General features: G+C 50.2%; 1 protein-coding gene across 3 annotated transcripts in view; it reads left to right on the top strand.

Annotated features, from left to right (window-relative positions):
• The window catches only part of erbb4b (erb-b2 receptor tyrosine kinase 4b), a 258,461-nt gene that overhangs the window by 134,817 nt on the left and 95,969 nt on the right, over nt 1–27,675 (top strand). For all 3 annotated transcript variants that reach the window (XM_066687236.1, XM_066687238.1, XM_066687237.1), the window contains exon 3: nt 7,498–7,684. In XM_066687236.1, the coding sequence (XP_066543333.1) occupies nt 7,498–7,684 (187 nt within the window). The remainder of the gene's footprint in view (nt 1–7,497; nt 7,685–27,675) is intronic.

The following is a 27,675-nucleotide window of genomic DNA, read 5'->3' as shown; positions in this document are numbered from 1 at the left end:
CCGACACTGTTCCATACTGAACACAGAGAATAAAACCAACATTGTGCAATAATACTGAACAGAGACTAACCGACATAAAATCCATAAAAATAAATTAGCAATACAGTAATCCACTCGCCAGTGTAAAAATTAATTGATATATTTACAAAAATGATCTGATTATATTAAAAACATAATTGTTTTGCATTACATTCTTTACATATTGAAGAGCAACCACTCCACACCTGGCAAACAGTCCCAGTACTACACAACCTCCCACACCCATCCACAGCGACGCGTGCCGCCACTCATTTTAAACACCATCAAAACCTCACAGGAGACAGGGCGGCTCAGTCCCCTGTCCGACTCTTACACATCGCTAACTCGCCCGTCCTGCCCTCCGTGCATGTCTGTTTAACATCATCACTTATACCGAGAGAGACTGACAGCTGGGCTCACAGACTTCCTGCAGACACACGAGTTCAGCTGCGGTTCGTATGACTAGCAGCCCAACTGTGAGAAGAGGGGGAAGAAGAGGGAGAGAAAACCATAAGGAAGACAAATCTGTGCCTTCAGTGGGTTTATTTACTCCTGTGCCGACGCTGGAGGTGACAGAGTGTGTGGATATGAGCTGTCGGAGCCGCGAAACCCTCCCAGCGGCCCCTGCAAGTAAAATATTACTCGCGGTGCTCGGCCGCGGTGACAGAGATAAAGAGAGGTGATCGCGTTCTATAACTAAAGGATAAATAGCAATATCCAGCGCCGGCCGGGCCGGGGGAGCGGGCCGCTCCCACAGTCACACTGCCTGCCTCCAGTGCACCGCGTCAGCACTATTGCCCAGAGCCTGCGCCAGCCCGGCCCGGCTGTAAATGGCCTGTTTCGGTGATGAATGGTGCTCAGCACAGAACTATAAGTCATACACTTCCCCAAATAACTTGCAATTTTGGAGTTCATACAGCAGTTAATATTTATGGCCACCTAAGCCGATGTCTTCCCATTGTCTCAGCCGCCCTGCAGACGATCCACCAGCACTCGCTTGCTCTCTTTGAACCAGTCGCATGATGAGAGCGCAGAGGATACACACACACACACGAACACTTACACATGCGCACGCACACACACACAGACACACGCACAATTAAAACCTCAGGACTCTCTCTTGCACGGCTTCATTTTAGTGCGAAACGGCCACTCGAACCCTAGCTCTAGCCCAGACCAAAGCAAAGCCCCATTTGAATGCACAACTTTATTTTAATGCAGTGTTGCTAAATTGCTCCATAAAATGCTTTCTAAATAACATACATGTAACCAAGACCATTCCATCCTTCACCTGAATCCCTCAATTAAATTTATCTTTGGAAACCGTTCACATTTCTGTATTATTATTATGTTTTTTACAGAATCTGCTCTGACATTTTTAAATTCCAGTTACATAACTGATCTGACACACGTGAAGTACACACACACACACACACACATTCCTAATACTGATTTAATTCGTCCACCGAGCGGTGTCACCGAGAGCAGGAGATGATCCTGTATTGTAATCAGAGCCCTGAGGACGCCGCGGCCTCAGTGTGAAGGAGTTCGCTCGGCTCATCCCTCGACCGTCGAGTGCCAAAGCGCGTCCCTCTGCGAATGGAGATTTCAGCCGATGAGAGGGACGACATCTGAGCGAAATCCACCGAAACAGTTAATCCTCGCGTTCAGTACCAGACTTAGGCCTGCATCTGATCGCTCACCAGCTGGGAATTTGTTTATTTGTGGTGCCGCATGGATTTAAAGCAAGGGAAATCCAAGTTTTGTGCCTTCACATATAATGTATTATACATCAAACTCTACAATAAAGTCTGAGAAACAATTGGGGGAGGGTGGGGGGTAATCAGCAAATCTGGGTCTAATCTGCACTCTTGAAAAAATAAATAACGCAAAGTTGATTATTGTTCAGACTGATAGAAAAGTGCTCGAGAAATGTGCTGGTGTATGTATATATATATATATATATATATATATATATATATATATATATATAAAAATCAGTTTGCTGATTACACTTTAGAAACAGTCGCAGGAGCAGGAGCGCTGGGGCAGCAGGTCTGATGGAGAAGATCGCACCTCGCTCTCGCTGGCACTGCGCTGTACTGATTACAGAATTAAGACGTGCATCTCTGTGAGAAGGACACTCTGAGAAAATGAAAGCAAAGAGGGGAAGAAATAAAGAAACAATCAAACTGTTGGCGGTGCTGCTATTGTGCTGATTTCAGCAGCATATCGATGCAGCTGAAGTGCGGGGGGGTTTGTAGAGAGGGGGCTGACGGAGAGGATATCGATATATAAATTATATAGATATTGTATACTAAAAATATGACATTATAGAATATAAACACTGCACATCTATGAGACGTGCTTATATAGCCGTGCCCTCCATCTCAGGAGGCCTCAGAGATCCCAGAGACTCAAGACTCAAGCTCAAGGCCTCACTACAATTACTCCGCTTTATTGTCCACAACACAAAGGACACTCGGAACGAGACCGGCTCGGCATTGAGCTCCCACTGCCTGATTACGTCCTGCACTGAAGTCTCTCAAAACAAATACAAATACAATACTAAAAGAAAACAGAAACGTTCATTCCTTCCTTCACCCTAGAACAAAAGTTTCACAAACAGTTTCCACGAAGGCACAAAGGCATGAAGGCACCTGAACCGCAGGCACAGCTGAGGTCTCTCTCCATTCAAACCCTCTCTCCCTGCCTCCTCCATCAGACTTCCAGACTTGTTCATATAGCCAGCCCCTAAGGAGCCTCACCTGTTTTGTATTTGTTGGGAAACTGGCCACCATTTTGGTTCTAGACCCTTACACTCTGTGGGGGGGAGCCAGAATGGCTGTTGTCACTGGCGTCCCCCCAGGTCCCAGAGATTGCACTTGATCTATAGTGATATATACTCCACTACAGCCACCTATTGTTCAAAGACCATTCCGACTATCTGTGGCTTTAATATCTGTCTGAAGAACCACAACCAGCTCCGCCTCGTTAAGACTAACTATCAGAGACACATGCTGAGCAGGGAAAGTCATGTGGAGCTTCAGCTACACAACTTCAACTGTTTTGATATATTGTTATTCACTTCTCCAGCACAGAGCAAGCTGTGATTATTTTAGGGCAACACAATGCGGTATCTACAGAAGTGTTCACTTTAGTCCGACCCTGCTTTGCTTGGACATAAAATCAGTAATTCTGGATGTGTTTATTGTGTTTATTAGCGAGTCCAGATGAAAGAATCCTGTCTCTGCAGGTGTGGCTGATCAGATGTGAAGATTTCAAAAGAAATGGAGGTGGATTAAGAAAACAAAAGCAAACGAATGACACTTTTCTCGTGAGTTTTGCTCCTGGACTGGTAGGACACGATAGCTACACACGTATGTCATTAAAACAGTGACACACAGCATTGTGGATGAAATAAAACACACGTCGTGTAGCGGCACGGAGGCAGTGGCGCAGGTTCCTGGCCTGGGTGGGAATCTCACGGAGATCAATCCTCTTGTTCTCCTCCGACACACTTCAGTCACCAGCGGGTCAGAACCGCAGCGCAGAGCACATCGCCCTGGACTGGACTGGACTGCCGTGCCGTTTGTGACCCGTGAGTGACACTCGGTCTCTATCTGTGTCGGGAATCAGCTTTAACGGTCCCGTGCCACAGAGATGTTTACATGTCTGAACTGGTTCCCCTCCAAAGGCCCAGAGATCACTGGACCTATGGGAATTAGAGAAGCCCTCTACACTAGATAAAGACACAATAAATGGCATCTCATACGGGGGTGCAGTTTAATCACTGAACTCTCTGTTAGTACTTAAATCGACAACCAAACTTCTCCCCTGGCGCTGGAGCTTGGGGAGGTGGGCCGGGCTCCCCGGCTCCGGCGCTTTAATACAATCCCTGCTAAGCTCTCGCCGGGTCTGCTGGAAACACAGCTAATCTGCCTGCTGTTGATTGCTTTCTGCGTAACGAGCTGAGCTACAATGGACATCGATTTTGTGTTGCAATAATTAAGAACAATAGGTGTAGTTCCCCCCCACCTCCTCTATTTGGTTCATTTCAGCACTAAAGATCTCTATTCCCCCGTCTTCTCTCTCTGCTTGGTTGTGCTGTTGAACACGTTTGCCGTTTCCTGTAGTGGGCTATAAACGCTGTTCTTTACCGAGACCTTTAGCTAACCTGTTCGAAGAGCGTTTAACATTTCATCCGGCACAAAACCTTTCCGAGGTCCTGAAACCGAGCGGAGTGGCGTCTGAGTGGGCTCCCATCAGGCCTGTCCTCTTATCATTCGTAACCCCGACTCAAAACGCACTTCACACCGGCGATTCTCACAGTGCGTTGTGGTCCGGATGCCGGCAGGATATCTGGTTGTTTTGATAACAGGAACAAAATAAAACGTATAAACGTGCTTCAGTAATCGTGTCCTGACTGCAGTCCGTATTGCCGGAACACGATGCGTGTAACCAAACCAGCGCAGTCGAAGGCGGCGCACTACACCCAGCGGACAGAGCGAGATATGAGAATTCAGAGAGGGGGGGAAAAGCAGCAGAATCGAGGGAAAACTCCAATACATTAAGCGATGTTAAGCATGCAGTTTCATATCAAACGCACCTCAAGGCGAGGTTTCAGCTGACAGATTCGAGCGTGGCAGCACGCCCAAAAATCTCCGCCACAAGAGTCTCTCCTTTGTTTGAAGTGAAGTGACACAGAGTCTGGATATTAAGAGAGGCCTTTTGTAAACACTGACATACCGCAGCCGACAGCCACCCCCAGCCCTCGGCACGGAGAGCCCGGAGCACCGGCACAATGCAGCGCTACACCTACAGCCCCGGAGCGATGGGCACCGTGCGGACGCGTGGGCTGTTGGAAATGTGAAAAATGCGGCACCAGCAACACACGCACACAGCGGGGATCTGAGACACGCAATCAACGCATCTTGAGTTAAGAAAACATCAGTGATGTTCCCGTTTCAGTGTCTTAGGAAGGACAATGACCAAAAACAAACATTAGACTTGTCATGGATTTGGCATCAGGGAACTTTTTATATTGTGATGTAATTGCACACACATTATATACAAACACAGTCATGCATACACACAGCAGCCTCAAAATGTATTAGTAACTATATATCCCACTGTTCTGACCAGTGTGCAGTGACTGTCTGCTGCAGTAAGTCTATATATTCACTCTGTTATCTGGGAAGGTAGGCAGTGGCTCATACCATGTGCTGGAGAAAGATTAAGGCGCACAGTGTGTTCCACAGAGATGCTTACTAACATTTTGTTCTGTTCAGTTTGGCCTGGAAAATATTTCCCAGGGATTGTAATTATCGAGTTGGGTCCACAGCGGTTTCATTTTAACTGGTAAAACGTCAGACAGTTAATTTATTTATCCATTATATTTATTTTAGAAATGATATTAATTTCCCGCAAAACAGATTCACAATAACAATCTTGACTTTATATAGCGCCTTTCATGCATATATATCACAAAGCACTTCACGAGTGAGTAACAATACATAAACGCATGTCACAGTCAAGGAGACGCAGCACAGTTAGCGTGCAAAGGCAACAGTGCTAAAGATCAACCGCTGGAATGGGTGAGTCTGCAGGCCACATTTAAAAACTCAGAGTCATGGTTTGCAGTGGGAAGTACATCCCACAGCCTGGGAGCTCAGGAGCCAAGAGGACCGCAGAGCACGACCAGGAGTCCAGTGTGTGAGGAGGTCGGAGATGTGAGGGCAGGAGACCCCACTACTGGGTCTGAATGTCAGTAGCAGCACTTTGTAATCGATGCGCTCATATTGGGCAGAGGCAGCGCGAAGGTTGAACTAGGCTGAGAAATGCAGGCCCTGAGAAGTGTAGAGCGAGTAGATTGTCCATGTACACAGTAACTGTATCTTTAAATAAAGAGGAATGTGAAATATCTTTAAGTAAATTTCCCCTCTATATTGAACACCCTGAGAGACTTCAACCTAAACAATCTGCAAAAGACACACTTCAAACCCAGTTCTTGGCAACAGCAGCAACTCAATTCAGGTCGCTCTGAGTGGCATTCGCAGAGGAGTGATCTTTCAAGCCCGTTCAATTCCACTGAGGACAGCGTGTGTGGGTGCAGGCCGAGAGGCCATTGGCCCCATCGTGCTCGTTTGGTGTCCATTAATAACTAAGTGATCAAGGATCCTATCCAGTCTGTTTTTGAATGTTCCCAAATTGTCTCTTCAGCCACATCGCTGGGAGTTTGTTCAGATTGTGACGCCTCTCTGTGTGAAGAAGTGTCTCCTGTTTTCTGTCTTGAATGCTTTGAAGCTCAATTTCCATTTGTGTCCCTGGGTGCGTGTGTCCCTGCTGATCTGGAAAAGCTCCTCTGGTTTGATATTCTCTCTCTTGTTCTTGTTCTCCCTCTTCTTCCCCCTGTTCTCACAGTCGCACTGTCAGTCTGCTACTCATACAAACTGCAGCTATACTCAGGTGTCAAGTCTGTGAGTCCAGCCGTGTGTCTCTCATGTCCTCGGGTCCACTGGGGGTCACTCTGGGTAGTGCAGGTCAGGGCTAAGCTGCCCCCAACGACCGGGCTTCAGAGCTCAGATTGAACTGGACTCCCCTGCTCTCCGTAGTTAGCCGAACCTGACCGAATAAAAGACGGTAGAGGAGAGGGAACATGTAGCAGCTAAACTGTGCGTCTCCATCCTGAGAGATCTCTCCGTCCTGAACTCTGCACAGAACTCTGCATGTGTCCCGTGGGTCTGAACCTCAGCCGATGCGTGCTTTCTCTCTCTCTCTCTCTCTCTCTCTCTCTTTGCCGGATGAGATGCATTGCTGTTGACAGCTGTCACCGATCGTGAGCTCCACAGCGTCCGCTCCTCGAGATTAATATTTCATAACGACTCGGCGCTATCTGTACAGTGTGTTGTTGAATGCAGTTGTCGTCGTCGTTTGGAATAAATCTGTTTGTGTAAACGTCCTTCAGTGGCAGCGACACCACAATCTATATCTCGGGGGGGGCGGTGTCTGTGTGTTTCTGCCGGGTTTGCACTGGACTTTTTTTAAACGCAATGTCCGATTGGATTAAATAAATCACAAAACCCATTAAAGACATAAAAGCCACTTTTGCTAATCGTGAGCAAGTGCTTTGCGTCCCTCGGTGAACTCCGATTGACTGATCCGAGAGCGGAGACTGCGTGGCTCGTGACACGAGTTGACTGTCATACGCCACGGAAAACCTGCGGTAACATGTATGTGAAGCCCAGTGAATTCACCGAGAGGCCTGGGAGATACAGGTGTAGGAAACCAGGACACAAGCTGTGGAAAAACTGGGGCAAAGAGATGGAAATGCATTGTGTAACTGTGGGAGATACCTCAGAGTAACCTGCCTAATTATTGTGAAAACAAGCTTAGGTGCCCTTTCATAATGCTCGCTCTCTCTCTCTCTCTCTCTCTCTCTCTCTCTCTCTCTCTCTCTCTCTCTCTTTTTCTCTGCAGTCGATCCGCGAGGTGACGGGCTATGTGCTGGTGGCTCTGAACCAGTTTGACTACCTACCCCTGGAGAACCTGCGCATCATCCGCGGCACCAAGCTGTACGAGGACCGATACTCACTGGCCATCTTCCTCAACTACCGCAAGGATGGCAACTTCGGCCTGCGCCAGCTGGGCCTCAAGAACCTCACAGGTACCCCCCCAGCACCCCTGCATCCTGTCCGCAGGGCCTGCCTTCTCCCTGTCCCTCCATCGATAGATATAAAAACATGAGAAAGTGTCCAATGGAGAGGAGGCCATTCGCCCCATCGTGCTCGTTTGGTGTCCATTAATAACTAAGTGATCAAGGATCCTATCCAGTCTGTTTTTGAATGTTCCCAAATTGTCTCTTCAGCCACATCGCTGGGGAGTTTGTTCAGATTGTGACGCCTCTCTGTGTGAAGAAGTGTCTCCTGTTTTCTGTCTTGAATGCCTTGAAGCCCAATTTCCATTTGTGTCCCGGGTGCGTGTGTCCCTGCTGATCTGGAAAAGCTCCTCTGGTTTGATGTGGTCGATGCCTTTCATGATGTTGAAGACTTGGATCAAGTCCCCACGTAGTCTCCTCTGTTCCAGGGTGAAAAGGTTCAGGTCCTAGTTTCATTTCTGTATAGTATGTATTATGAGTTAAATTCTCGATTTTCTTCTTCTCCTCCTCCCTCAGTTATAGCGATTTATAAAAGTCCTTTCCTTCGGATTCCTCTTCATACGCAGAGACTCATTTGAAAGCGTGCTTCTCTCTGGGGTTTCAAAGAGACAGCCGGTTCAGAGACGGTGCGTAGTGTGTTGTGTGTTGCCGGCGATGTCAGGCCTCCTAAAGTGTAACGCGAGCGGCGCTGGATTTACATCGGCGCTGTCACAATCTTATTTGTGTTGTTGGAATCGGGTACAAATTGATTTCTCTCGGCTGCACGGATGTGCTGGGATTTCCGCTCGGTGCGGTAAATGATGTAAACATGGGGTTAGATTTGCTGCCTGAGTTGTGTTATGATAGCATTTGAATCCTGTCACAGGCAGAGTATTAAATCTGCTGCACAGCTCCATCGCTGCGGAAAGCATCGCACGCCGAGGGTTCGCTGGATCAGCCGCCTGACAGGGGCTTGGGTTAATAAGGGCGTTATTCCATCAGAGGATCGGAAAACGGTTCGCAGCCGACCAGAACAGAGCCGTGTGCGTCTGGGGCCTGCGGGGGAGTCTGCACAACTCTCTTTACACACTTGATCTGGGAAGAGAAAAAGACCGACAGGTTCGCTCAACTGTCTGTAAAGTAAAATAACATGTTATATGTGATTAACTTGATCATTGAGATGTTGTTATTGTGGAGAATAAAGACAAGCTGTTCCCAGGTGTTGTTCAACTCCCGCCGGGCCGGGGTGTGTTAAGGTGGGCTGTGTCTTTCGGGAGTCACACTCACACCTGCGATCGATCGGCCGTCCCGCTGTGTGTGAACACGAGCGTATCGGAGCCCAGAGCTGGGCATCCCGCCGGGATAATGGGGCCTTACTGCTGGATGTGGCAGAGCTTAGAGCTTTGCTAATTAAACACACACACACACACATAATGCATCATTGACTTGTACATTTGTAGTTTTTGTGTTTCTTTTAATATTTTTGTGTTTCTTATATATTTGTCAAAGGCTCAGTTGATACATTTGTGCAGATTTGTGATTGAACACAATAAACGCACATCTTGGCACATTAACATAATTGGGGACCCATTGGGCACAGACTAATATACAGGTTTGTAAACTGAAATCGGGTTCGTTGATCAGTTAAAAACATAAACGTTAGATGCAAAGGACACGCTTTGAAGTCATGTGTCCTTTATAACACATGATGTGATTAATGACAACACGTGTCTTCGTGTGTACAATCCGTGTTGGGAATTTGCCCCACTGTAGCGCAGTGACTGTGGGGGGATTTAGAGATTGTCTGAATGGAATATAATAATAATAATACAAATTCTGTGAGAGACCAGGACTCGTTATCTCCCGCAGACTTAATTGATTAATAAAATCCATAATGTTCCTCATGCAGAATAAACAGTAAAGCAGTCTTCTCTTCTCACAGGCCGGTCTAGTTGGTATTTGGTTCAGACATGCTTTTGATGGGTGTCCCCCAGGGTCCACCCTGTTTGAGAAGCATGTTAAAAGCGGTCAGAGCCTTTTCGGGGAAGGCCTTCTTTAGCTTGGCCACCAGCCTCTGTTTTGCTTCCAACCTGGCCTCTCCAACCCCACGCAGATGACTATTTTATCACGTTAACAAACATAAGGACAGGAAATTGACTTCATACCCTGTGCTGATGCTGTTTTGAGGCTAGGATAGTCCCGTGGGTCTGGGGTGCGATCATCGCGTCTCCCCACTCGGAGTAGTGTGGGACGATTGCGTGGGTTTGGCTGACGGGGAAAGTTCTCAGAGACAGAAATAGATCATATATATTTACACGCACACAAACACACACACTGTATATAAACCTCTGAAAGACCTCCCGGTCCTGAGGGCAGCTGTCCCCGGGCTCCGGGTCCCTGAGGGCGTCCCGCATTGCAGAACAGCGTCTGAGAAAGAGAGGAGGGCCACCCCCCCGCGCCTGGGGCCCAGTCCAGAGCTCTTGTGTAAGATAATGAAACACACTGGCCTCTATTCGATGTCCTCCCGGATCTCTAACCTGCGCTGCGTATCCCTAAACCCTGTGTCCATGTGTTACAAATAACCTCCAGTACATCAATCAGTCAATTCATGATCGAGTCAGAATCCCCCCCCACTCCCAACAGGTTCCAGATGTCCCTGCTGTGGTTGAATCGGCCCTTAGTGTCCACATCCACACTGGCAGCTGATTAAAGTCTGTAATTTAATGGAATTCAATTAGAAATGTAAATAGTAGATTAATAATTACTAGTTGATCTAGTTTACTGTATCCTAAACAGCATGTTCTTGTCACATGTTGTGTGTCATTCAGAACAGCTGTCGTTACTAACAGTGTGAGTGCAGTGGAGGCATTTAAAGTGCCAGAATAAATCCTCTTGAGTCGGGTGTAGTTTTAAAACCCCTTTAAGTAGCTCACCACATGGCAGCAGCATGCTAGTGCAGGAAGAGATACCTGATTTAACAGGGACAGCACGTGTGAGAAACCTCTGAGCACCTCGAGACAAAAAGAGTGGAAACCGCACTTGAATCCGCCTGGCCGCCGTTCTGAACCGAGAGTCACCTGCTGCCCGGCTCCCTGCGGAGCGGTCAGTAAACCGAGGGACGCTGCGGTTTAACGTTCCTCGACATCCGCTCTCCGACGCCGTCCCTCACAGTGGACTTTCCTCTGGGCCGTGCGAGAGCGGTTTACCCCAGGCCAAGCATGTAATCCAGTTCATTATTTCTGACTCCCACTCTGCAATAATGGTGCACAATAATCGCTGTGATTTCACAACCACTGAGCACTTCACAGAATGATATTTGGCAGGAAACCTCGAATCATGTGAACCGTTTGCTGCGCGGGCCGGCTGTGTCGGGGGGAGCTCTTCTCAGTGTGGCCCTTAACGTTGAGTACTGGTGAATATGGGGTTTGCCGGGGCAAAGCGAAGCCACTCTCTCCTCTTGGACTCCTGTATTAAAGCATCTTCGGTGCTGAGAGGCAGTATTAAATACGGCAGGTTTCACCAGAACACCAGGGTGTCGAGCTGCGGTTTGCCGTACCCTTCAGCTCGGGGGACACTTAGTGAAGTGGAAACCTGTTTCGAGAGGATTTCTGACCGTCAGCACTGGTGCGTTCCTGGTCATCGGCGTGTGAATGTTGTTCCCGTGTCCCCGTGTGCCCCGGCATGTTCCATGCGTCTCATGTATGTGCCTCCGGTCACGTGTAGCCATCCGGCAGTTAGAAAAATGCTCTGGCCCATCAATCTGGCGTCTCTCGGGGGCCCCGCATTCCTCACAAATGAAGCCGATACCCATCTCCCTCCTCCTTTCATCCTTCGCACTGTAATGGCCACTTTATCGGAAGGAATTTGTTTTGCTGACCAGAAATGTCATCATGACTTCTGTTAATGAAGGTAATCTTTCCCGGACAGAGAGTCAGTGAGCGGGGAATGTAAACACGGCGTGTGAGTTTCACCGTCTGCGGGGGCCGAGCGTGCGCTCTGTGGGCGGCCTCTCGCGGTGAGACGGTGCCGGGCCGTGCCAGGGTGTGACACCTTGACCCTGAGCACCTGAGCTTTTCAACTCTCGCTTTGACAGACTTAACACACTGACAGAAGCACGGCTGTGGCGGAAGCACAGGGACAGTCCCCCGGGCGAAAGAACCAAGAAAAGAACATAATGAAATTGCTGTCTCTTTCTCCATGTGTATAATAATCATATATACATACAGACTGGTGACAAATTAAAGGACAAACCCACACAAAGTGTCTTAGTGAGGTGTTGGACACCACGAGCCCCAGAACAGCTTCAGCGCTCTTGGCACAGATTCTAGAGTCTCTGGACTCGACTGGAGGGATGAACACCATTCTTCCAAAAGATATTCCCTCATTTGGGGTTTTGATGATGGTGGTGGAGAGCGCTGTCTAACACGTCGGTCCAGAATCTCCCATAGGTGCTCAGCTGGGCTGAGATCTGGTGACTGAAGGCCATAGAATATGATTCACATCATTGTCATACTCATCACACCATTCAGTGCCCCTCATGTCCTGTGGATGGGACATTGTCATCCTGGAAGAGACACTCCCATCAGGAGAGAAATGTGTCACCACAGGATAAAGGTGATCACTCAGAATCACTCTGTCATGATTTCCAGTGACCCTTCCCTCTAAGGGACAAGTGGACCCAAACCATGCCAGGAAAATGCCCCCCACAGCACAACAGAGCCTCCGGACCCCCTCACTGTAGGGTCCAGCAGTCAGGCCTGTCCCGTTCTCTTGGTGTCCCACACATGCCCTCGCCCACTTGTCCAGAACACGAGCCAGTTGAGCGTCTGTGTGACTGAAGCTCCGGCCATTCGTGCCCCAATAATGACCCTCTTTCACAGTCACTTAGATCCTTTCCTCTCGCCATCTTGATCCAAAATGGAGGTCAGCTGGGCTGCTCAGCATTTGTATACATGCACAGAGCTTGATGGGATGTTAATTGCTTAATTGTATCATGCAGTGCACCTGTTTGGAGGCATCATTATGTTCCTCCACTCATTTATTCAGGTTTTTCCTTTGTCACCCGTCTATATATATACACACACACACACACACACACACGGAGAAAGAGACAGAGACAGAGTGAGCGAGAGAGACACACCCACAGACACGCGTGTAGAATGACTATATTTCCAGTTTCTGTGGTTCCTGGCAGACGTTTGTTTACAGGCGTGAAGCCGTTGTCACCCCGGGACAGACGCCTCCTGGACCAGAGATCAGCACGACTCTCATTTCCACATACCCATGTGTGAGTGAATTATACAGTTTCTGGAGGAGAATCTGCACAGTGTTTGAACGCAGCCTAAACAGCACCTTTCATTTTAATTTATGCTAAGGTCAGACAGTGATGCTGAAGTGGGATCGAGCTGTTTGTTAGTTGTGTGTGTTTATTTGCTTTCCTTCGTCTCGGCAGCCAAGCCGACGGTGACTCGAAAGGCCGGACAAACGCGTTTCCAGTTCCAGAGCTATTTTTGCATTAGGGACAGCTGGCCGGCTGGCTGGGTGGCTTCGTGCCGCAAATAGCAGCAATTCAGGGGTTGAAGGAGCTGTGGGCCCAGCTGTCAAGAGCGGGAGCCCAGATGAGTCCAGCAGGAGGGACAGAGCGGACGCCTCTTCTCACTGGATCGGTCACGCGGGGACCCGGAGCGTCGCAGCTCCTACGACAGCTCAGGAGAGAGAGCGTTAGTTCCGGGTCTTTATTTTGTGTGTGCGTTTGCCTCAGATTATTTAGACATCGAGTGTTAATCTACTTGTTTAATTCACCCCTCCGCCCAGTTAGCTCCACTGTCTCTGTGTCCCGGCCGCCCTCTGCTTTCTCCCTGATCTTCTCCGGCAGCCGGTTCTGACGGAGACTTTTTACTTTCCTTCTGGTGGCACGATCCAGCCGTCCCCGTTCTGCTCCTGTCATCTCTGCTCCTCAGTCAGGCGCAGAGAGGGGAATACTTCTTGCCATTTCAATCACACACACAACGGCAACTTAGCAAGAACTAGAGCATTACTCAGATTTTATTCTTTTCTTTGGATGAAACAATGAAATATTAAAAGCCCCCTTCTGTCTTAGCCTCCATACTCTCTCCCTCTCTCTCTCTCTCTCTCTCTCTCTCTCTCTCTCTCTCTCCCCCTCCCTCCCTCTCTCTCTCCTATTGTGAAAGCTGTTGTCTTGGCTACACCAAATGTAGACGATAGGCACGGATTGCAGCTATCTGGCAGTTGGAGAAGTGGAGAAGCGCCGGGTCGGGGGATCGTTCTCCTGTTTCGTTTTGCTGCCTCTTGCTGTTCACACCTTATTCCTGTAACGCTGCCATCATTGTTCGGATGAAACTCCACCGCAGCGCAATCAAACAATAGTTAGACACAGAAACTCTTCCCTCGTTCCTGAAGGCCTGCGCGAGATCTCCGTGGACGGGTGGATCGCTGTCGACATGGGGGAGTGATTGTGCCCCGTCGTTTTGTTTGGGGATGCATTCCCTCTCTCCGTCAACGTGCGTTCCCCCCCTCCGTCAACGTGCGTTCCCTCTCTCCATCAACGTGCGCCACCCCTCTGTCAATGTGTGCCCCCCCCTCCGTCAACGTGCGTTCCCCCCTCTGTCAACGTGCGCTCCCTCTCTCCCTCAACGTGCGCTCCCCCCCTCCGTCAACGTGCGCTCCCCCCCTCCGTCAACGTGCGTTCCCTCTCTCCATCAACGTGCGCCACCCCTCTGTCAATGTGTGCCCCCCCCTCCGTCAACGTGCGTTCCCCCCTCTGTCAACGTGCGCTCCCTCTCTCCCTCAACGTGCGCTCCCCCCCTCCGTCAACGTGCGCTCCCCCCCTCCGTCAACGTGCGTTCCCTCTCTCCATCAACGTGCGCCACCCCTCTGTCAATGTGTGCCCCCCCCTCCGTCAACGTGCGTTCCCCCCTCTGTCAACGTGCGCTCCCTCTCTCCCTCAACGTGCGCTCCCCCCCTCCGTCAACGTGCGCTCCCCCCCTCCGTCAACGTGCGTTCCCTCTCTCCATCAACGTGCGCCACCCCTCTGTCAATGTGTGCCCCCCCCTCCGTCAACGTGCGCTCCCCCCCTCCGTCAACGTGCCTTCCCCCCCTCCGTCAACGTGCGCTCCCCCCCTCCGTCAACGTGCGCTCCCTCTCTCCGTCAACGTGCGCTCCCTCTCTCCGTCAACGTGCACTCCCTCTCCCTCAACGTGCGCTCCCTCTCTCCAGCAACGTGCGCCACCCCTCTGTCAATGTGTGCCCCCCCCTCCGTCAACGTGCGCTCCCCCCTCCGTCAACGTGCGCTCCCCCCTCCGTCAACGTGCGCTCCCCCCCTCCGTCAACGTGCGCTCCCCCCCTCCGTCAACGTGCGCTCCCCCCTCCGTCAACGTGCGTTCCCCCCCTCCGTCAACGTGCGCTCCCCCCCTCCGTCAACGTGCGCTCCCTCTCTCCGTCAACGTGCGCTCCCTCTCTCCGTCAACGTGCGCTCCCTCTCTCCGTCAACGTGCGCTCCCTCTCTCCGTCAACGTGCGCTCCCTCTCTCCCTCAACGTGCGCTCCCTCTCTCCCTCAACGTGCGCTCCCTCAACGTGCGCTCCCTCTCTCCGTCAACGTGCGCCCTCTCTCCGTCAACGTGCGCTCCCTCTCTCCGTCAACGTGCGCTCCCTCTCTCCCTCAACGTGCGCTCCCTCTCTCCCTCAACGTGCGCTCCCTCAACGTGCGCTCCCTCTCTCCATCAATGTGCGCTCCCTCTCTCCGTCAACGTGCACTCCCTCTCCCTCAACGTGCGCTCCCTCAACGTGCGCTCCCTCTCTCCCTCAACGTGCGCTCCCTCTCTCCATCAATGTGCGCTCCCTCTCTCCGTCAACGTGCACTCCCTCTCCCTCAACGTGCGCTCCCTCTCTCCAGCAACGTGCGCCACCCCTCTGTCAATGTGTGCCCCCCCCTGTCAACGTGCGCTCCCTCTCTCCCTCAACGTGCGTTCCCTCTCTCCAGCAACGTGCGCCACCCCTCTGTCAATGTGTGCCCCCCCCTCCGTCAACGCGCGTTCCCCCCTCTGTCAACGTGCGCTCCCTCTCTCCCTCAATGTGCACTCCCCCCCTCCGTCAACGTGCGTTCCCTCTCTCCATCAACGTGCGCTCCCCCCCTCCGTCAACGTGCGCTCCCCCCCTCCGTCAACGTGCGCTCCCTCTCTCCATCGTCTGCAGGAGATTAATGTGTTTCTCCATCATATTCTCCTCGTGTGGAAGTGTGATGGACGGAGAGACGGCTCTGGGTCTCGCATCAAAGCGCAGGGAACTCTCTAACTTATTCCTGACGGGAGCTGGAGACCAAGTTTAGCAATTCCAGGCAGGGAAGGCGGTGTAATTAAAAGAATAGTGAACGTGACCTTCGACCCCGTGTCATCTGCCTGCTGCCGAGCTGAACATCAATTGGAGGATCTCTGTCTCTCGCTGTCTTCAAAAGTCTGACACATTTTCCTCGGCCTGGACTGGGGTCTTTCTGTCCACCGGATTGGGACACAAGGCAGGAGGCCCTGATTATGAGTACAAGTCGCCTCAAAGCACTTTACAACAGCACAGGAAAACAAACGAGTAATAAACACAATCACAGATGTGTCTGTCTAAAAAATAACAAAGCTGTTACAGACATCTGAATAACTGATTCAGTCGGATCGTTAAGAGCTCAGACGCCCTGGAGTGCAGCTGAATCTCAGGACCAACGCCTCCACCGGGCGGCCCTCGGCGCTGCAGCGCAGGCCTGTCTGATCCGGTTAGCAGGAGCTGCTGGGATCAATGGGCCGCAGCTCCATTATCTTATTACAGAGACAGAGAGGGACCTGCGACGCAGTGTAGACTTTAATGATTTATATTCTGTTTGAAACCGCTTTCTTTCCCTGCTCGGCTCGCGCTCACACTCACACTCGGATGAAAGCCGCTCCCCGGTGCAGCAGCGCCCCGCCGGTCTTCACCCGGCGCTTTCAAAGGCCCATCTCGGCCGGGCGCGGGGTGCTCCTCGATCGAGCCGCTATGCTCCGGGGCGGCCCTCCTCCTGGACCTGGGCGCTCGCCAACCCGCTCCCCACTCTCCCTTTGATTGTAGCCTCGGCACCGGCGAGGGCACAGGTCCTCTAATCTCTCCTCCAGGAGCCGCGCGCAAAATCAAATTTGTGTGACTTATTACATTTATCATCAATATTTCACCGACAAGAACCAAATCAGCCTTCCTGAAGGACGCGCTGAGGGACGCCGACGGCAGAGGAGGCGCTCGGCTGTGTGATGCATCTGGCCGAGGCCGTTCGGTTTTGAGGGTCGGGGTCCGAGAGGAAGGGTCCGAGCCCATCCTCAGAGCTCCTCACTCTGGGGGCGGCGTGGTTGCGGGTCAAGAGACAGGGGTCAGGGGTCAGGCGTGGGCAGAGACTCGACTCACACAGAGACAGACTTATCGCACACAATGCTGCCTAACATCCCACCGGGAGTAAAGCCACTCGTGGGGAGCCACAGAGTGAGAAACGGACGACAAAATAAACAAATAAACCATAAACAATTGATCAAATAAACCATTAGGCACGTCTTCGTATCGTCTTTCTGCATCGCTGTGGAGGCTCGTGCTTCCCTTTCTAAGCGATGCTGTGCGTGACGGCTGCACCCCTCCACCACGCTCTGCCGTGTGCCGACGGAGCCCGTGTTGCTGGCATGTTGTGTGACCCACGTGTCAGACCGCCTGCTGCAGACGGCCGCGTAAACTGCTGCCTCTGCCTTTTCTCAACCCCGGGACTCTGTTAAAAAGAAGATGATTTGTCTTAATTACACCAATCCCAGGAAGGCCGCCGGGGTTAAACACTGCCATTCTGCTTGACATTTGAAAGTGCAACTGGTTCATTATTTAAGATGAATTATAGATATTTAAATGCTTATGCAAACTTTTTAGAGTCACTGCAATACAGGAGCTGCAATGAATTCAAATAAAAATTAACACCTGCTGGGAACGGCACACAATGCCGACATGAATAAACATTTCACATATGTATACGTGTGTGTGTGTGAGTGTGTGTATATATATCACGTCCAATTTCCCTGCTGTTCTGTTCTAAGGAACGGGAATTGCGTTGTTTGTTTTACAGGAACGATCGCTTCCTGTCTCATCTGACAGATGCGTGTTTCTGCTTTGAAAAGTAAACTTACTCACAAGTCCTGCAGAGTGTTGTTTTCGTACGTCGCAGTTATTTATTGACATGTCACAAAAAGAAAAATATGAAACAAACAAAAACGAGAGAGAGAGAGGTTTGCCAGTAGTACTTATCTTACTGGGAAATTGAGTTAATAAAAGACCTCCCGAAGTCACAGGGACGTTTGTGCAGAGTCGAGTGACGCGGGGAATGCCAGCCAACACAGAGCAGCTCTCAGTGAGGCGGTCGAGTCGGGTCGGACCGACTTCCATCCGACCGCCGTGCCGGTTATTGTGGTAAACGGTTGAACAGCACCTAGTACTCCAGTGCTCCCAGAGGAAATCAACTCCTTTACACCACGATCTGAGGGCCCAGAGAAACCTGCCACACAAGTGCACAACTCTCCCCTGCGTCCTGACCCAGAGTCCGATCGTGTCTCGGCTCCGGTACAGGAGATGTCTCAGGGAGCTGAAGAGACGGGCACAGCTGACGGCAGTAGCTATAACCACACGAATGCCAGACCATCTGTGCTCAAAGTCCCCTGTGGGATTGTGACCTCTGTGTCCTGAAACTGATGCTCGATTGATCTTTAATTGGTCCCCTTCGTCTGAGCTGTCTGGATGTGTCATGTGCCTCTCAAAAAAGTAAACAAAAAGATGCATTATACATCACAGCACAGGGTCCCCAGAGAGCAAGAGGACCCACGCCTCCCATCGGGCCCTGTCCCGTCTGCTGCGTCCCGTCCGCCTGCCGCTGTCTCTGAAACACTCGTGTGGATGTGTGGGCGGCGGTTTTGTGTGCCGCATGTGGTCTTGGCGAAGTGTGAAAGCCTTTCCCATTTGTTTTGTTTCTAATAGTTTTTATTTAATCAAAATTCTGCTCAAAAAGTGCACAGATTTGAACAGGGTAATTGTTCCCAACACACTGAGTAGGTAGTAAGGCAGGCAAATCAAGTTCACAGTTCTTCCTTGTGGCCCTGTGTCTTTACAGCAGGGTAAACAACCTCAGAGCCCAGCGGCTGTTATAGGGGTCTCAGAAAACCCTCGGCTGAAGGACTGGAGAGACGGGCGCGCGTCGCTTCAGATCAGCAAATTGTTTGATTGGAAAGGTAATTAAAATCTGAGGTTCAGTGAAACGCAGAGCTGCCGCCCCTCTCTTGTTGTTGTGGACCCCTGTTGTAGAGAACCTGAGAAGGGCTTGGAGAAGGAGTTCAGACTAGAGATAAAGCATCCTCTGCTCCCCTTTAATGGCTTTAAAGTGCTAATTATGCTCTCCTCCTCCTTCAGCGCTGACCGCGGTCTGCTGTCTCTCCGTGAGTCAGTGACAGCTGCGTGCGTCTCGTGTAAGAGGCACTCCGTTATTCCAGGAAGACCTGTTGTCTTGGCTGTGTGCGTGTGTGTTTATACACATTTGATCCTGCAGCCGGACCAGGGAGATGCATGTTATTGATGATACAGTGAGGGAAAAAAGTATTTGATCTCCTGCTGATTTTGTACGTTTGCCCACTGACAAAGAAATGATCAGTCTATAATTTTAATGGTAGGTGTATTTTAACAGTGAGAGACAGAATAACAACAAAAAAATCCAGAAAAACGCATTTCAAAAAAGTTATACATTGATTTGCATGTTAATGAGGGAAATAAGTATTTGATCCTCTATCAATCAGCAAGATTTCTGGCTCCCAGGTGTCTTTTATACAGGTAACGAGCTGAGACTCTCTTAAAGGGACTCTCCTAATCTCAGCTCGTTACCTGTATAAAAGACACCTGTCCACAGAAGCAATCAATCAATCAGATTCCAAACTCTCCACCATGGCCAAGACCAAAGAGCTGTCCAAGGATGTCAGGGACAAGATTGTAGACCTACACAAGGCTGGAATGGGCTACAAGACCATCGCCAAGCAGCTGGGTGAGAAGGTGGCAACAGTTGGTGTGATTATTCGCAAATGGAAGAAACACAAAATAACTGTCATTCTCCCTCGGTCTGGGTCTCCATGCAAGATCTCACCTCGTGGAGTTTCAATGATCATGAGAACGATGAGGAATCAGCCCAGAACTACACGGGAGGATCTTGTTAATGATCTCAAGGCAGCTGGGACCATAGTCACCAAGAAAACAATTGGTAACACACTACACCGTGAAGGACTGAAATCCTGCAGCGCCCGCAAGGTCCCCCTGCTCAAGAAAGCACATGTACAGGCCCGTCTGAAGTTTGCCAATGAACATCTGAATGATTCAGAGGAGAACTGGGTGAAAGTGTTGTGGGCAGATGAGACCAAAATCGAGCTCTTTGGCATCAACTCAACTCGCCGTGTTTGGAGGAGGAGGAATGACCCCAAGAACACCATCCCCACCGTCAAACATGGAGGTGGAAACATGTCTTATGCCACATCTGTGCTTCTCCCCTGGCGGCTCACTCAGAACGTGGGCTTTTGAAGATGAGTCGTGTGTTTGCTGCGCTGACGGACCACCTCCCTCAGGAGCTCACGGGCCGTCTAGTGCGGACGTTTCTCTCCTTGCTCACTTTCTCTCACTTACAGGCTTACAGATCCCATCGTAAGCTAGTCAGAGCCGCTACGATTTTAATATGTTCGACTCGATCGGCACAGATCATGTAGGGTGGCGTAATCAGCGCCAAACAGAGACGGGCAGCAGCCAGTTAGGGTTGAGCTGATCTGAAGAAAAAACTCAGGAAGACTAACCATGAATTTGATTTTCAGGAGAGGTTATTTCAAAATACAGCGAAAATTATAGTTTCAAATACAAATACCAATCAGTATCTGTAATTGACCCAGGTCTGCGCAGAGTACGATGGTCGTGCTGCGGGATGTAACCTGCGACTGTTGCTCAGCTCCAGCTCTCGCAGCAGAGTAGACAGGCTATTGCCCTCGCCTCCCCCGCCATGTCTTCACACACTTTCTCTTTGCTTTCCACTTTTCTTGTTTTTTCCACCCAAACAAACACAAACGGCAACTGCAGCGAGCTCATGAGTGGCCACGTCCACATCTGTCTACTTTTCTCTGGATGGATCACGCGTGTTTGTTCGAGATCTGGCGAGTTTCGAGGCTGCGTCCTAGATCCCTGTGACTCAGGATTTCAGATCAGTCGTTCAGTGTGTGTGTGTCTGTACTGAAGCGATCGTGCAGTGCGACTCCTTCACGACGCTAAAGGTTTTTGGTGAAAAACGGTCGTTAAGTGTGAGCTGCCCACCGTTCTCAAGATCAAGTTGGATTGTAGAAATCGTGTAGTGAGAGCCTGCCATAAGTCATCAGAAATTGAACTTCCCCTCTAGGTGCGTGAATGGGCCGGGCCGGGCCTGGGAACCTACACAGGTGCCCTGCTCTAACATAGTCAGTTGACAGATGATCGGGGTCTTCAGTGTGGGGCTGCCCTGAGGACCGCACTGAACCAGCGTGTCAGAGAGACGCGGCAGTATTGTCCCACAGTGGAGCCGATGCCCTGCAGCCCACACCAAAGATCCCCCCTGTCATCACTCCTCACTCCTCATAACCTCTGACCCTTCACCTCTCCACTATGCAACCCCAGGGCATGTCCAGAGGCCCCCATCACCGTCTCTGATCTCCTCCTGAGAGCGCCGACCGCCCCCCTGCTCCGTTCCCTCTGTGGAGATGAAAGCCCGTCGTCCTGCGCCGGGGGCCGCCTGCGTAATATCCACACCCCCTGTCCCCCTCGCCGGCTCTCAGCCTATCCACCCCGCCGCCGAGCTGTGGGGTTAATTGAATTGGATTTTATTTATTTATGTCATTAAGTGTTTTATTTATTTTAGCATAGTAATTCCCCGACTGCTCTGAAGCCGCAGAAGGAGCCGCTGCCGTGCCGTGTCAGATCAGGAGGGACGAGGAGCGGGACGCGGCTCAGCGGTGTCAGAGGGTTCAGAGGGGTTAGAGAGAACGCAGCACGATCACGAGACACAACGCTGCACCTCCATCTGCTCATTAAATCTTATTGTATATCGTGAATTTATGACATGTATTATCAACATATTCATTATTAGGAGTGTCGGGAGCCTTTTTCTCTCCCCTAAACAGTGTCTCTCTGCTTTGTTTTGAGTTTTCTCTCATTTCTTTATTTTTCGGTTTTCTGGCTCGGGTTGCTGTTGTAAGAACATGTCTTTCCTTGTGGGATTTCAGGCAGCTTTGAAGAAACAGCATCCAGGGTTTTCCCTGGCGATTCTCCGCTCTGTCTGAGCTGATCGCAGTAGTCAGCTGTGTAGCGCAGCACGCGGTGATTCCCGGCTATAGCACCGTGTGAACACCCCACCCCCCCAGTATCTGTGCAGAGCCACGCAAAGGAGAACCCGGCAAGTGAAGACTCACCCCTGTGCCTGAACACGCCAGTCACCCCCCGCACCTGAACACGCTGAAATAAAAACAGCGCTTGGCCTTCTTTGACTAGTCCATCAGCCTCACAGTCGCAGGTGTTGCTCTGTTCCGTTGATTAGTGTTTAATTAAAGCATCGCTGGTCAGGACGACTCTGGGAAATAATGATCGTATCTCGTGTTGCACAGTCCGGTCACTCTGCACGTCGGGTTTGTTTATCTGTCTCTCCGCGTTTCCTTTGTGCCGCTTCATTAACGATCCCGCGTGGGAATTGCACCCGTGGAAAAGGGACAATTACTGAAATATTAATAAACAAACCGCATAAAGAGCCGTAACAGCCGACCTCCCTGCTCCCCAGATGAGGAGAGAACCGGCTGATTAAAGAGGTTTAATTTCACTCGCCGCGCCCCTGGTCAATGATGCGCTTTGCCGGTCGGTGTGTATCACTGGCAGGGGGATGAACGGCTGGGACAGACGGTGGATCAGTGAACTGTCCGCGGCACGGACGGGCACGAGCTTCTTCAAAATCATGAAAGGCATTGACCAGATCAGCAGGGACACACGCACCCGGGGACACAAATGGAAATTGGGCTCCAAGGCATTCAAGACAGAAAACAGGAGACACTTCTTCACACAGAGAGGCATCACAATCTGAACAAACTCCCCAGCGATGTGGCTGAAGAGACAATGTGGGAACATTCAAAAACAGACTGGATAGGATCCTTGATCACTTAGTTATTAATGGGCACCAAACGAGCAGGATGGGGCGAATGGGCTCCTCTTGATTGGACACTCTCTCATGTTCTTATGATCACTGTCTGGTAATGAAGACCACCTCTTCTCTGAGCCCGCGGGTTCACGGCACCGCCTGGGCAAGCGCAACTCTCCCACTTCTCCTTCTCTGCGTCCGGCCTGTGTGGTTAATTGGGCTTCTGTTTACCTCGCTGACATACGGGAATGATTTTTGGAAGCAACGCAAATCGTTGTGAAAGCACCGCCGTGAAGCGAGTGCGTGTTGTGTGTCTGTGTTGTGTTCTTTTAATACAGTGCCGCCTAATCGCTCCGCCACCACCCGCAGTATGTCAGGCTAGTTTGATCCATCTGCCAGCCATCCTCTGTGTAAACAGCCGCCGTTTACGGTTGGATTTTCCGGCGCGCAGAGAGAGAGAGACATCTCCCGTAGAAGTTATTGAAGTGACTGTCCGTCCCCAGAGGCGTCCGTAGCGCAAAGGACTGAGACTGAAGGACTGTTTTGACTTAATTCTGTAGATTTTAACGACTTTAGACAAATCCGCACCGGCCTCTACGGAGCCGAGCGAAACTGCTGAGCAGAAACAGTTCAGAAGTCGTGTTACACTAAAGTTTTTTCCTCTTCTCTTTTTTCCCCCTAAAAAAAATCAATATGAAATAAAATTTGCTTTCCTGTTTTATAAAAAAACAAGCCCTGGGGGGGACGAGTTGATAAGCGAACATTTCTACTTCCAGGGCCCTTTTATTTAACATAAAGCCTGTGATATAATTTGCAAAAGGGCTGTAATTACACAGAGATCAAATGCAGAGGCTTTGCGCTAAAGCTAATAACTGCGCACAGGCCTGCGCTCCGGCGCTGTCGGAGGAGGGCTGCGGATTAATAATTCATCCGGTGTCATCATTAAGAAAGTGAATGATTAAAACATATCTCCCAGCTTCAAACGCCTCTTTGGTTTTTCAAAACCCCTCTCTTACTGCCGAGTCTGGGCGAGAAGTGCAGCTCGAAATAGAAGCGTCACTTTTCTCTGCGGCGGGGAAACTATCCAGGTCTCTCTCAGAAAATAGAAACAGTTTGGTCTCAGGTGGACGGGCATCTGCACCAGAACAGGAAGGTCCAAGGATGTCATGTGATTATATTATCGTGAGCAACATCACATTACTGCGGCCTCTGTTCTGCGTCACACGTTTACAATTGAAAAAGAAGCGGATCTGTGGGGAGGTCATCTGTTTATTTATTGTGTATTATTGTGCCCGTTCTGAGCTGGGTGGCGAGTGAACGTGTTGAGGTCTGTGTGCTTATTTTAAGTGCTTCTGGACAGTATAATTATACCGCGTGGAAATCCAGCTGCAGGTCTGTGATCGAAAGTGACCCGAAGAATGTAAAGTTATTCTGGCATTTTTCCCTTCAGCATATTCTGCGCCACGGGAAGTTTGTCTCACATTGTGCTTGACCTCCATGAAAAATAAAACGCCTGAATAGACTGTTTCCATTTGAAGGCTTTGGAAGTGTTTCTCTTTTACCTGCATAAAACATACAGGTTCAGCTCTGTAGGAGTACAATCGCACTCCTTGGGATTTTCATATCCAGAAGAAAAGCGTGTGGAACCTTTATTTTCTTTCCCTTTCTTTTATTCTGTTTCTTTTGTTTTTGTTCTTAATTCTGGTTTTCGTTCCTGGCTATGAATAGTTTTAATAGTCAAGCTCGTGCGACCCTCGACACTACACACAATGCCACGTTGAGGTGCAGTGGCGGGCAATACTGTAATTTTATATATTTATGGAGAAATATAAATAAACCACTACGGACACAGTGGGCGCTGGACCATGAGTTTGAAATATGTGTGGAAGTGAAAAAATAAGGTTCCTGTTGTGAGATGTTCCTGCAGAGAGTCATGTGCCATTTAAATCCTAATTTATGTGCTTCATTAGGAGTGAGAGGGTCTGCAGGAGTCATGTCTGAGTCTGGAGTGAGAGCCAGGACCTCACTTGTGTCTGTAATTCCCAAACACTTTGAGAATGACACGTTTCCACACACACACACACAGACACACACACACTGACACTGACACACACAGACACACACTGACACTGACACACACACACACACTGACACTGACACACACACACACACACAGACACAGACACACACACACACACACACATACAGAGACACACACTGACACTGACACACACACACACACTGACACTGACACACACACAGACACACACACACACACACACACTGACACACACACAGACACAGACACACACACACACTGACACTGACACACACAGACACACACTGACACTGACACACACACACACACTGACACTGACACACACACACACACACAGACACACACACACACACACACATACAGAGACACACACTGACACTGACACACACACACACACTGACACTGACACACACACAGACACACACACACTGACACACACACAGACACACACACAGACACACACACACACTGACACTGACACACACACACTGACACTGACACACACACACTGACACACACACACTCACACACACACTGACACTGACACACACACACACTCTCACACACACACTGACACTGACACACACACACTCTCACACACACACAGACACACACTGACACACACACACACACTCTCACACACACACAGACACACACTGACACTGACACACACACACTCTCACACACACACACACTGACACACAGACACACACACACTGACACTGACACACACACACTCTCACACACACACACAGACACACACTGACACTGACACACACACAGACACACACTCACACACAGACACACACCGACACTGACACACACACACTCACACTCGTACACGCACACACACACACACACACACACTCACACTCTTACACACTCTCACTCATGCAAACACACACACATACTCACACTCGTACACGCACACATACACTCACACACACTCTCTCTTACACACTCACGCACGCACACACACACACACACATACTCACACTCGTACACGCACACTCACACTCTCTCTTACACACTCTCACTCATGCACACACACACACACACATACTCACATACATACTCACACTTGTACACGCACACATACACTCACACACACATTCACACACATACTCACACTCGTACACGCACACATACACACACACACACACACACTCTTACACACTCACACTCTCACTCACGCACACACACACACACACACACACACATACTCACACACATACACTCGTACACGCACACATACACACACATTCACACACACACTCACACTCTCACTCACGCACACACACACACACACATACACTCGTACACGCACACATACACACACACTCACACACACACACTCTCACTCACACGCACACACACACATTCACACACATACTCACACTCGTACATGCACACATACACACACACACACAGCCGCATAAACAGGAAACACCGATTATCTCTCCCCTTGTTAATATTCACAGCTAATTATGCAGAATGTAAATCACGCACCGGCTCCCTCTCACTCGAGCTGGGCTCTCTCTTCTGAGGAAATGAAAATTTATGATATTTACTGTCAATAAACTTGTGCCAGCCAGGAGCTGGGAGGCAGAGAACCGCAGGACTCGAAATAAGTGTGCGCTGTTTGCCAACCGGTCGGCTTGGTTAATAATTGATCGTTGGGGGCTGATCCAAAGCCCAGAGCAATGATAATTGGGGAAACTTCAGGCCTGTGAAGCTCGGCGCTCTGCTCTGCGGCACAATCCCTCCGAATCTCCCACTCCACACTTCAGAGGACCCCCGGTTCACCCCACGACCTCCCGGTAACCCAGCTCAGAGACGTCATTTTCAGTGGTGGCACAATTACAAACCCGACATGTTGGAAAAGCAGCGCACGGCCGGCCGTGCCAGGAATGTGAAACGGTGTCAAGGGATGCGGTGTGACTCGGTTATGTCTCGGCGTTACCCTCAACCAGGCTGTTCCTCTACATGAGCTCGTGCGTTTACACAAAACGGAGCGGAACTCGAGTGCGTTTGGTTTGGTGTTCGGACAATGTCACCCCCAGCCAGCACTGACCCGGACTGCATGGCACGGTGTTCAGAGCACCCAGCTGCCCCACCGGTACTCGGTCTGGAGCTCCATAGCAGGACAGCGTAAGGACTCGAGCTGCAGATTAATCTTTGCCATCGCATTCGTTTCCCTGTCGGCTATTAATTGCCCCTGAGCCTGACATTGTGGAGAGTAATTCATTACGGTGGCCCGGTGCGGGTACCTCTGAGCGGTGCGCCGTTATTGGAGTCCAGGGATGCCCTCAGCCCTGTCTGTCCTCTTTTAAAAACGAGTACAATGCCCTTCACCTCCTGAACCGCCGTTGATTTAATACCCTGCCAGACCGACACCACAGTCGCTTTTATTATTTTCTATCACACCGAGTACTACTGCAGCCTCTGCCGCTAAGAATAAGGATAATACATGTAAAACGCAGACACAGACGAGTAAACGCTCTCTTCTCTTCTTCTTCTCCTCCTCCTCCTCGGAGCTTCTTAGCGGCTCCTCTCATCTCGGCGCTTGCTCCGCTGGCGTTCACTGCGATATTAATGAAACACTAAAGAGGGCCAAGCCAATTATTTTGCCGACTGCCAATCTCAAACATCTCGTTTCTGAAATGTCAGCGAGGAGAGTGGGAGAGAGAGAGAGGTAAACTGAAGGAATAATTGGGTTTCGGGGGGGAAATGCCAGTGCT

The sequence above is a fragment of the Amia ocellicauda genome, chromosome 16 (genome assembly GCF_036373705.1).
Source record: "Amia ocellicauda isolate fAmiCal2 chromosome 16, fAmiCal2.hap1, whole genome shotgun sequence".
In the NCBI taxonomy this organism is placed as follows: Eukaryota; Metazoa; Chordata; class Actinopteri; order Amiiformes; family Amiidae; genus Amia; species Amia ocellicauda.
This window is presented reverse-complemented; position numbering and strand designations above follow the sequence as displayed.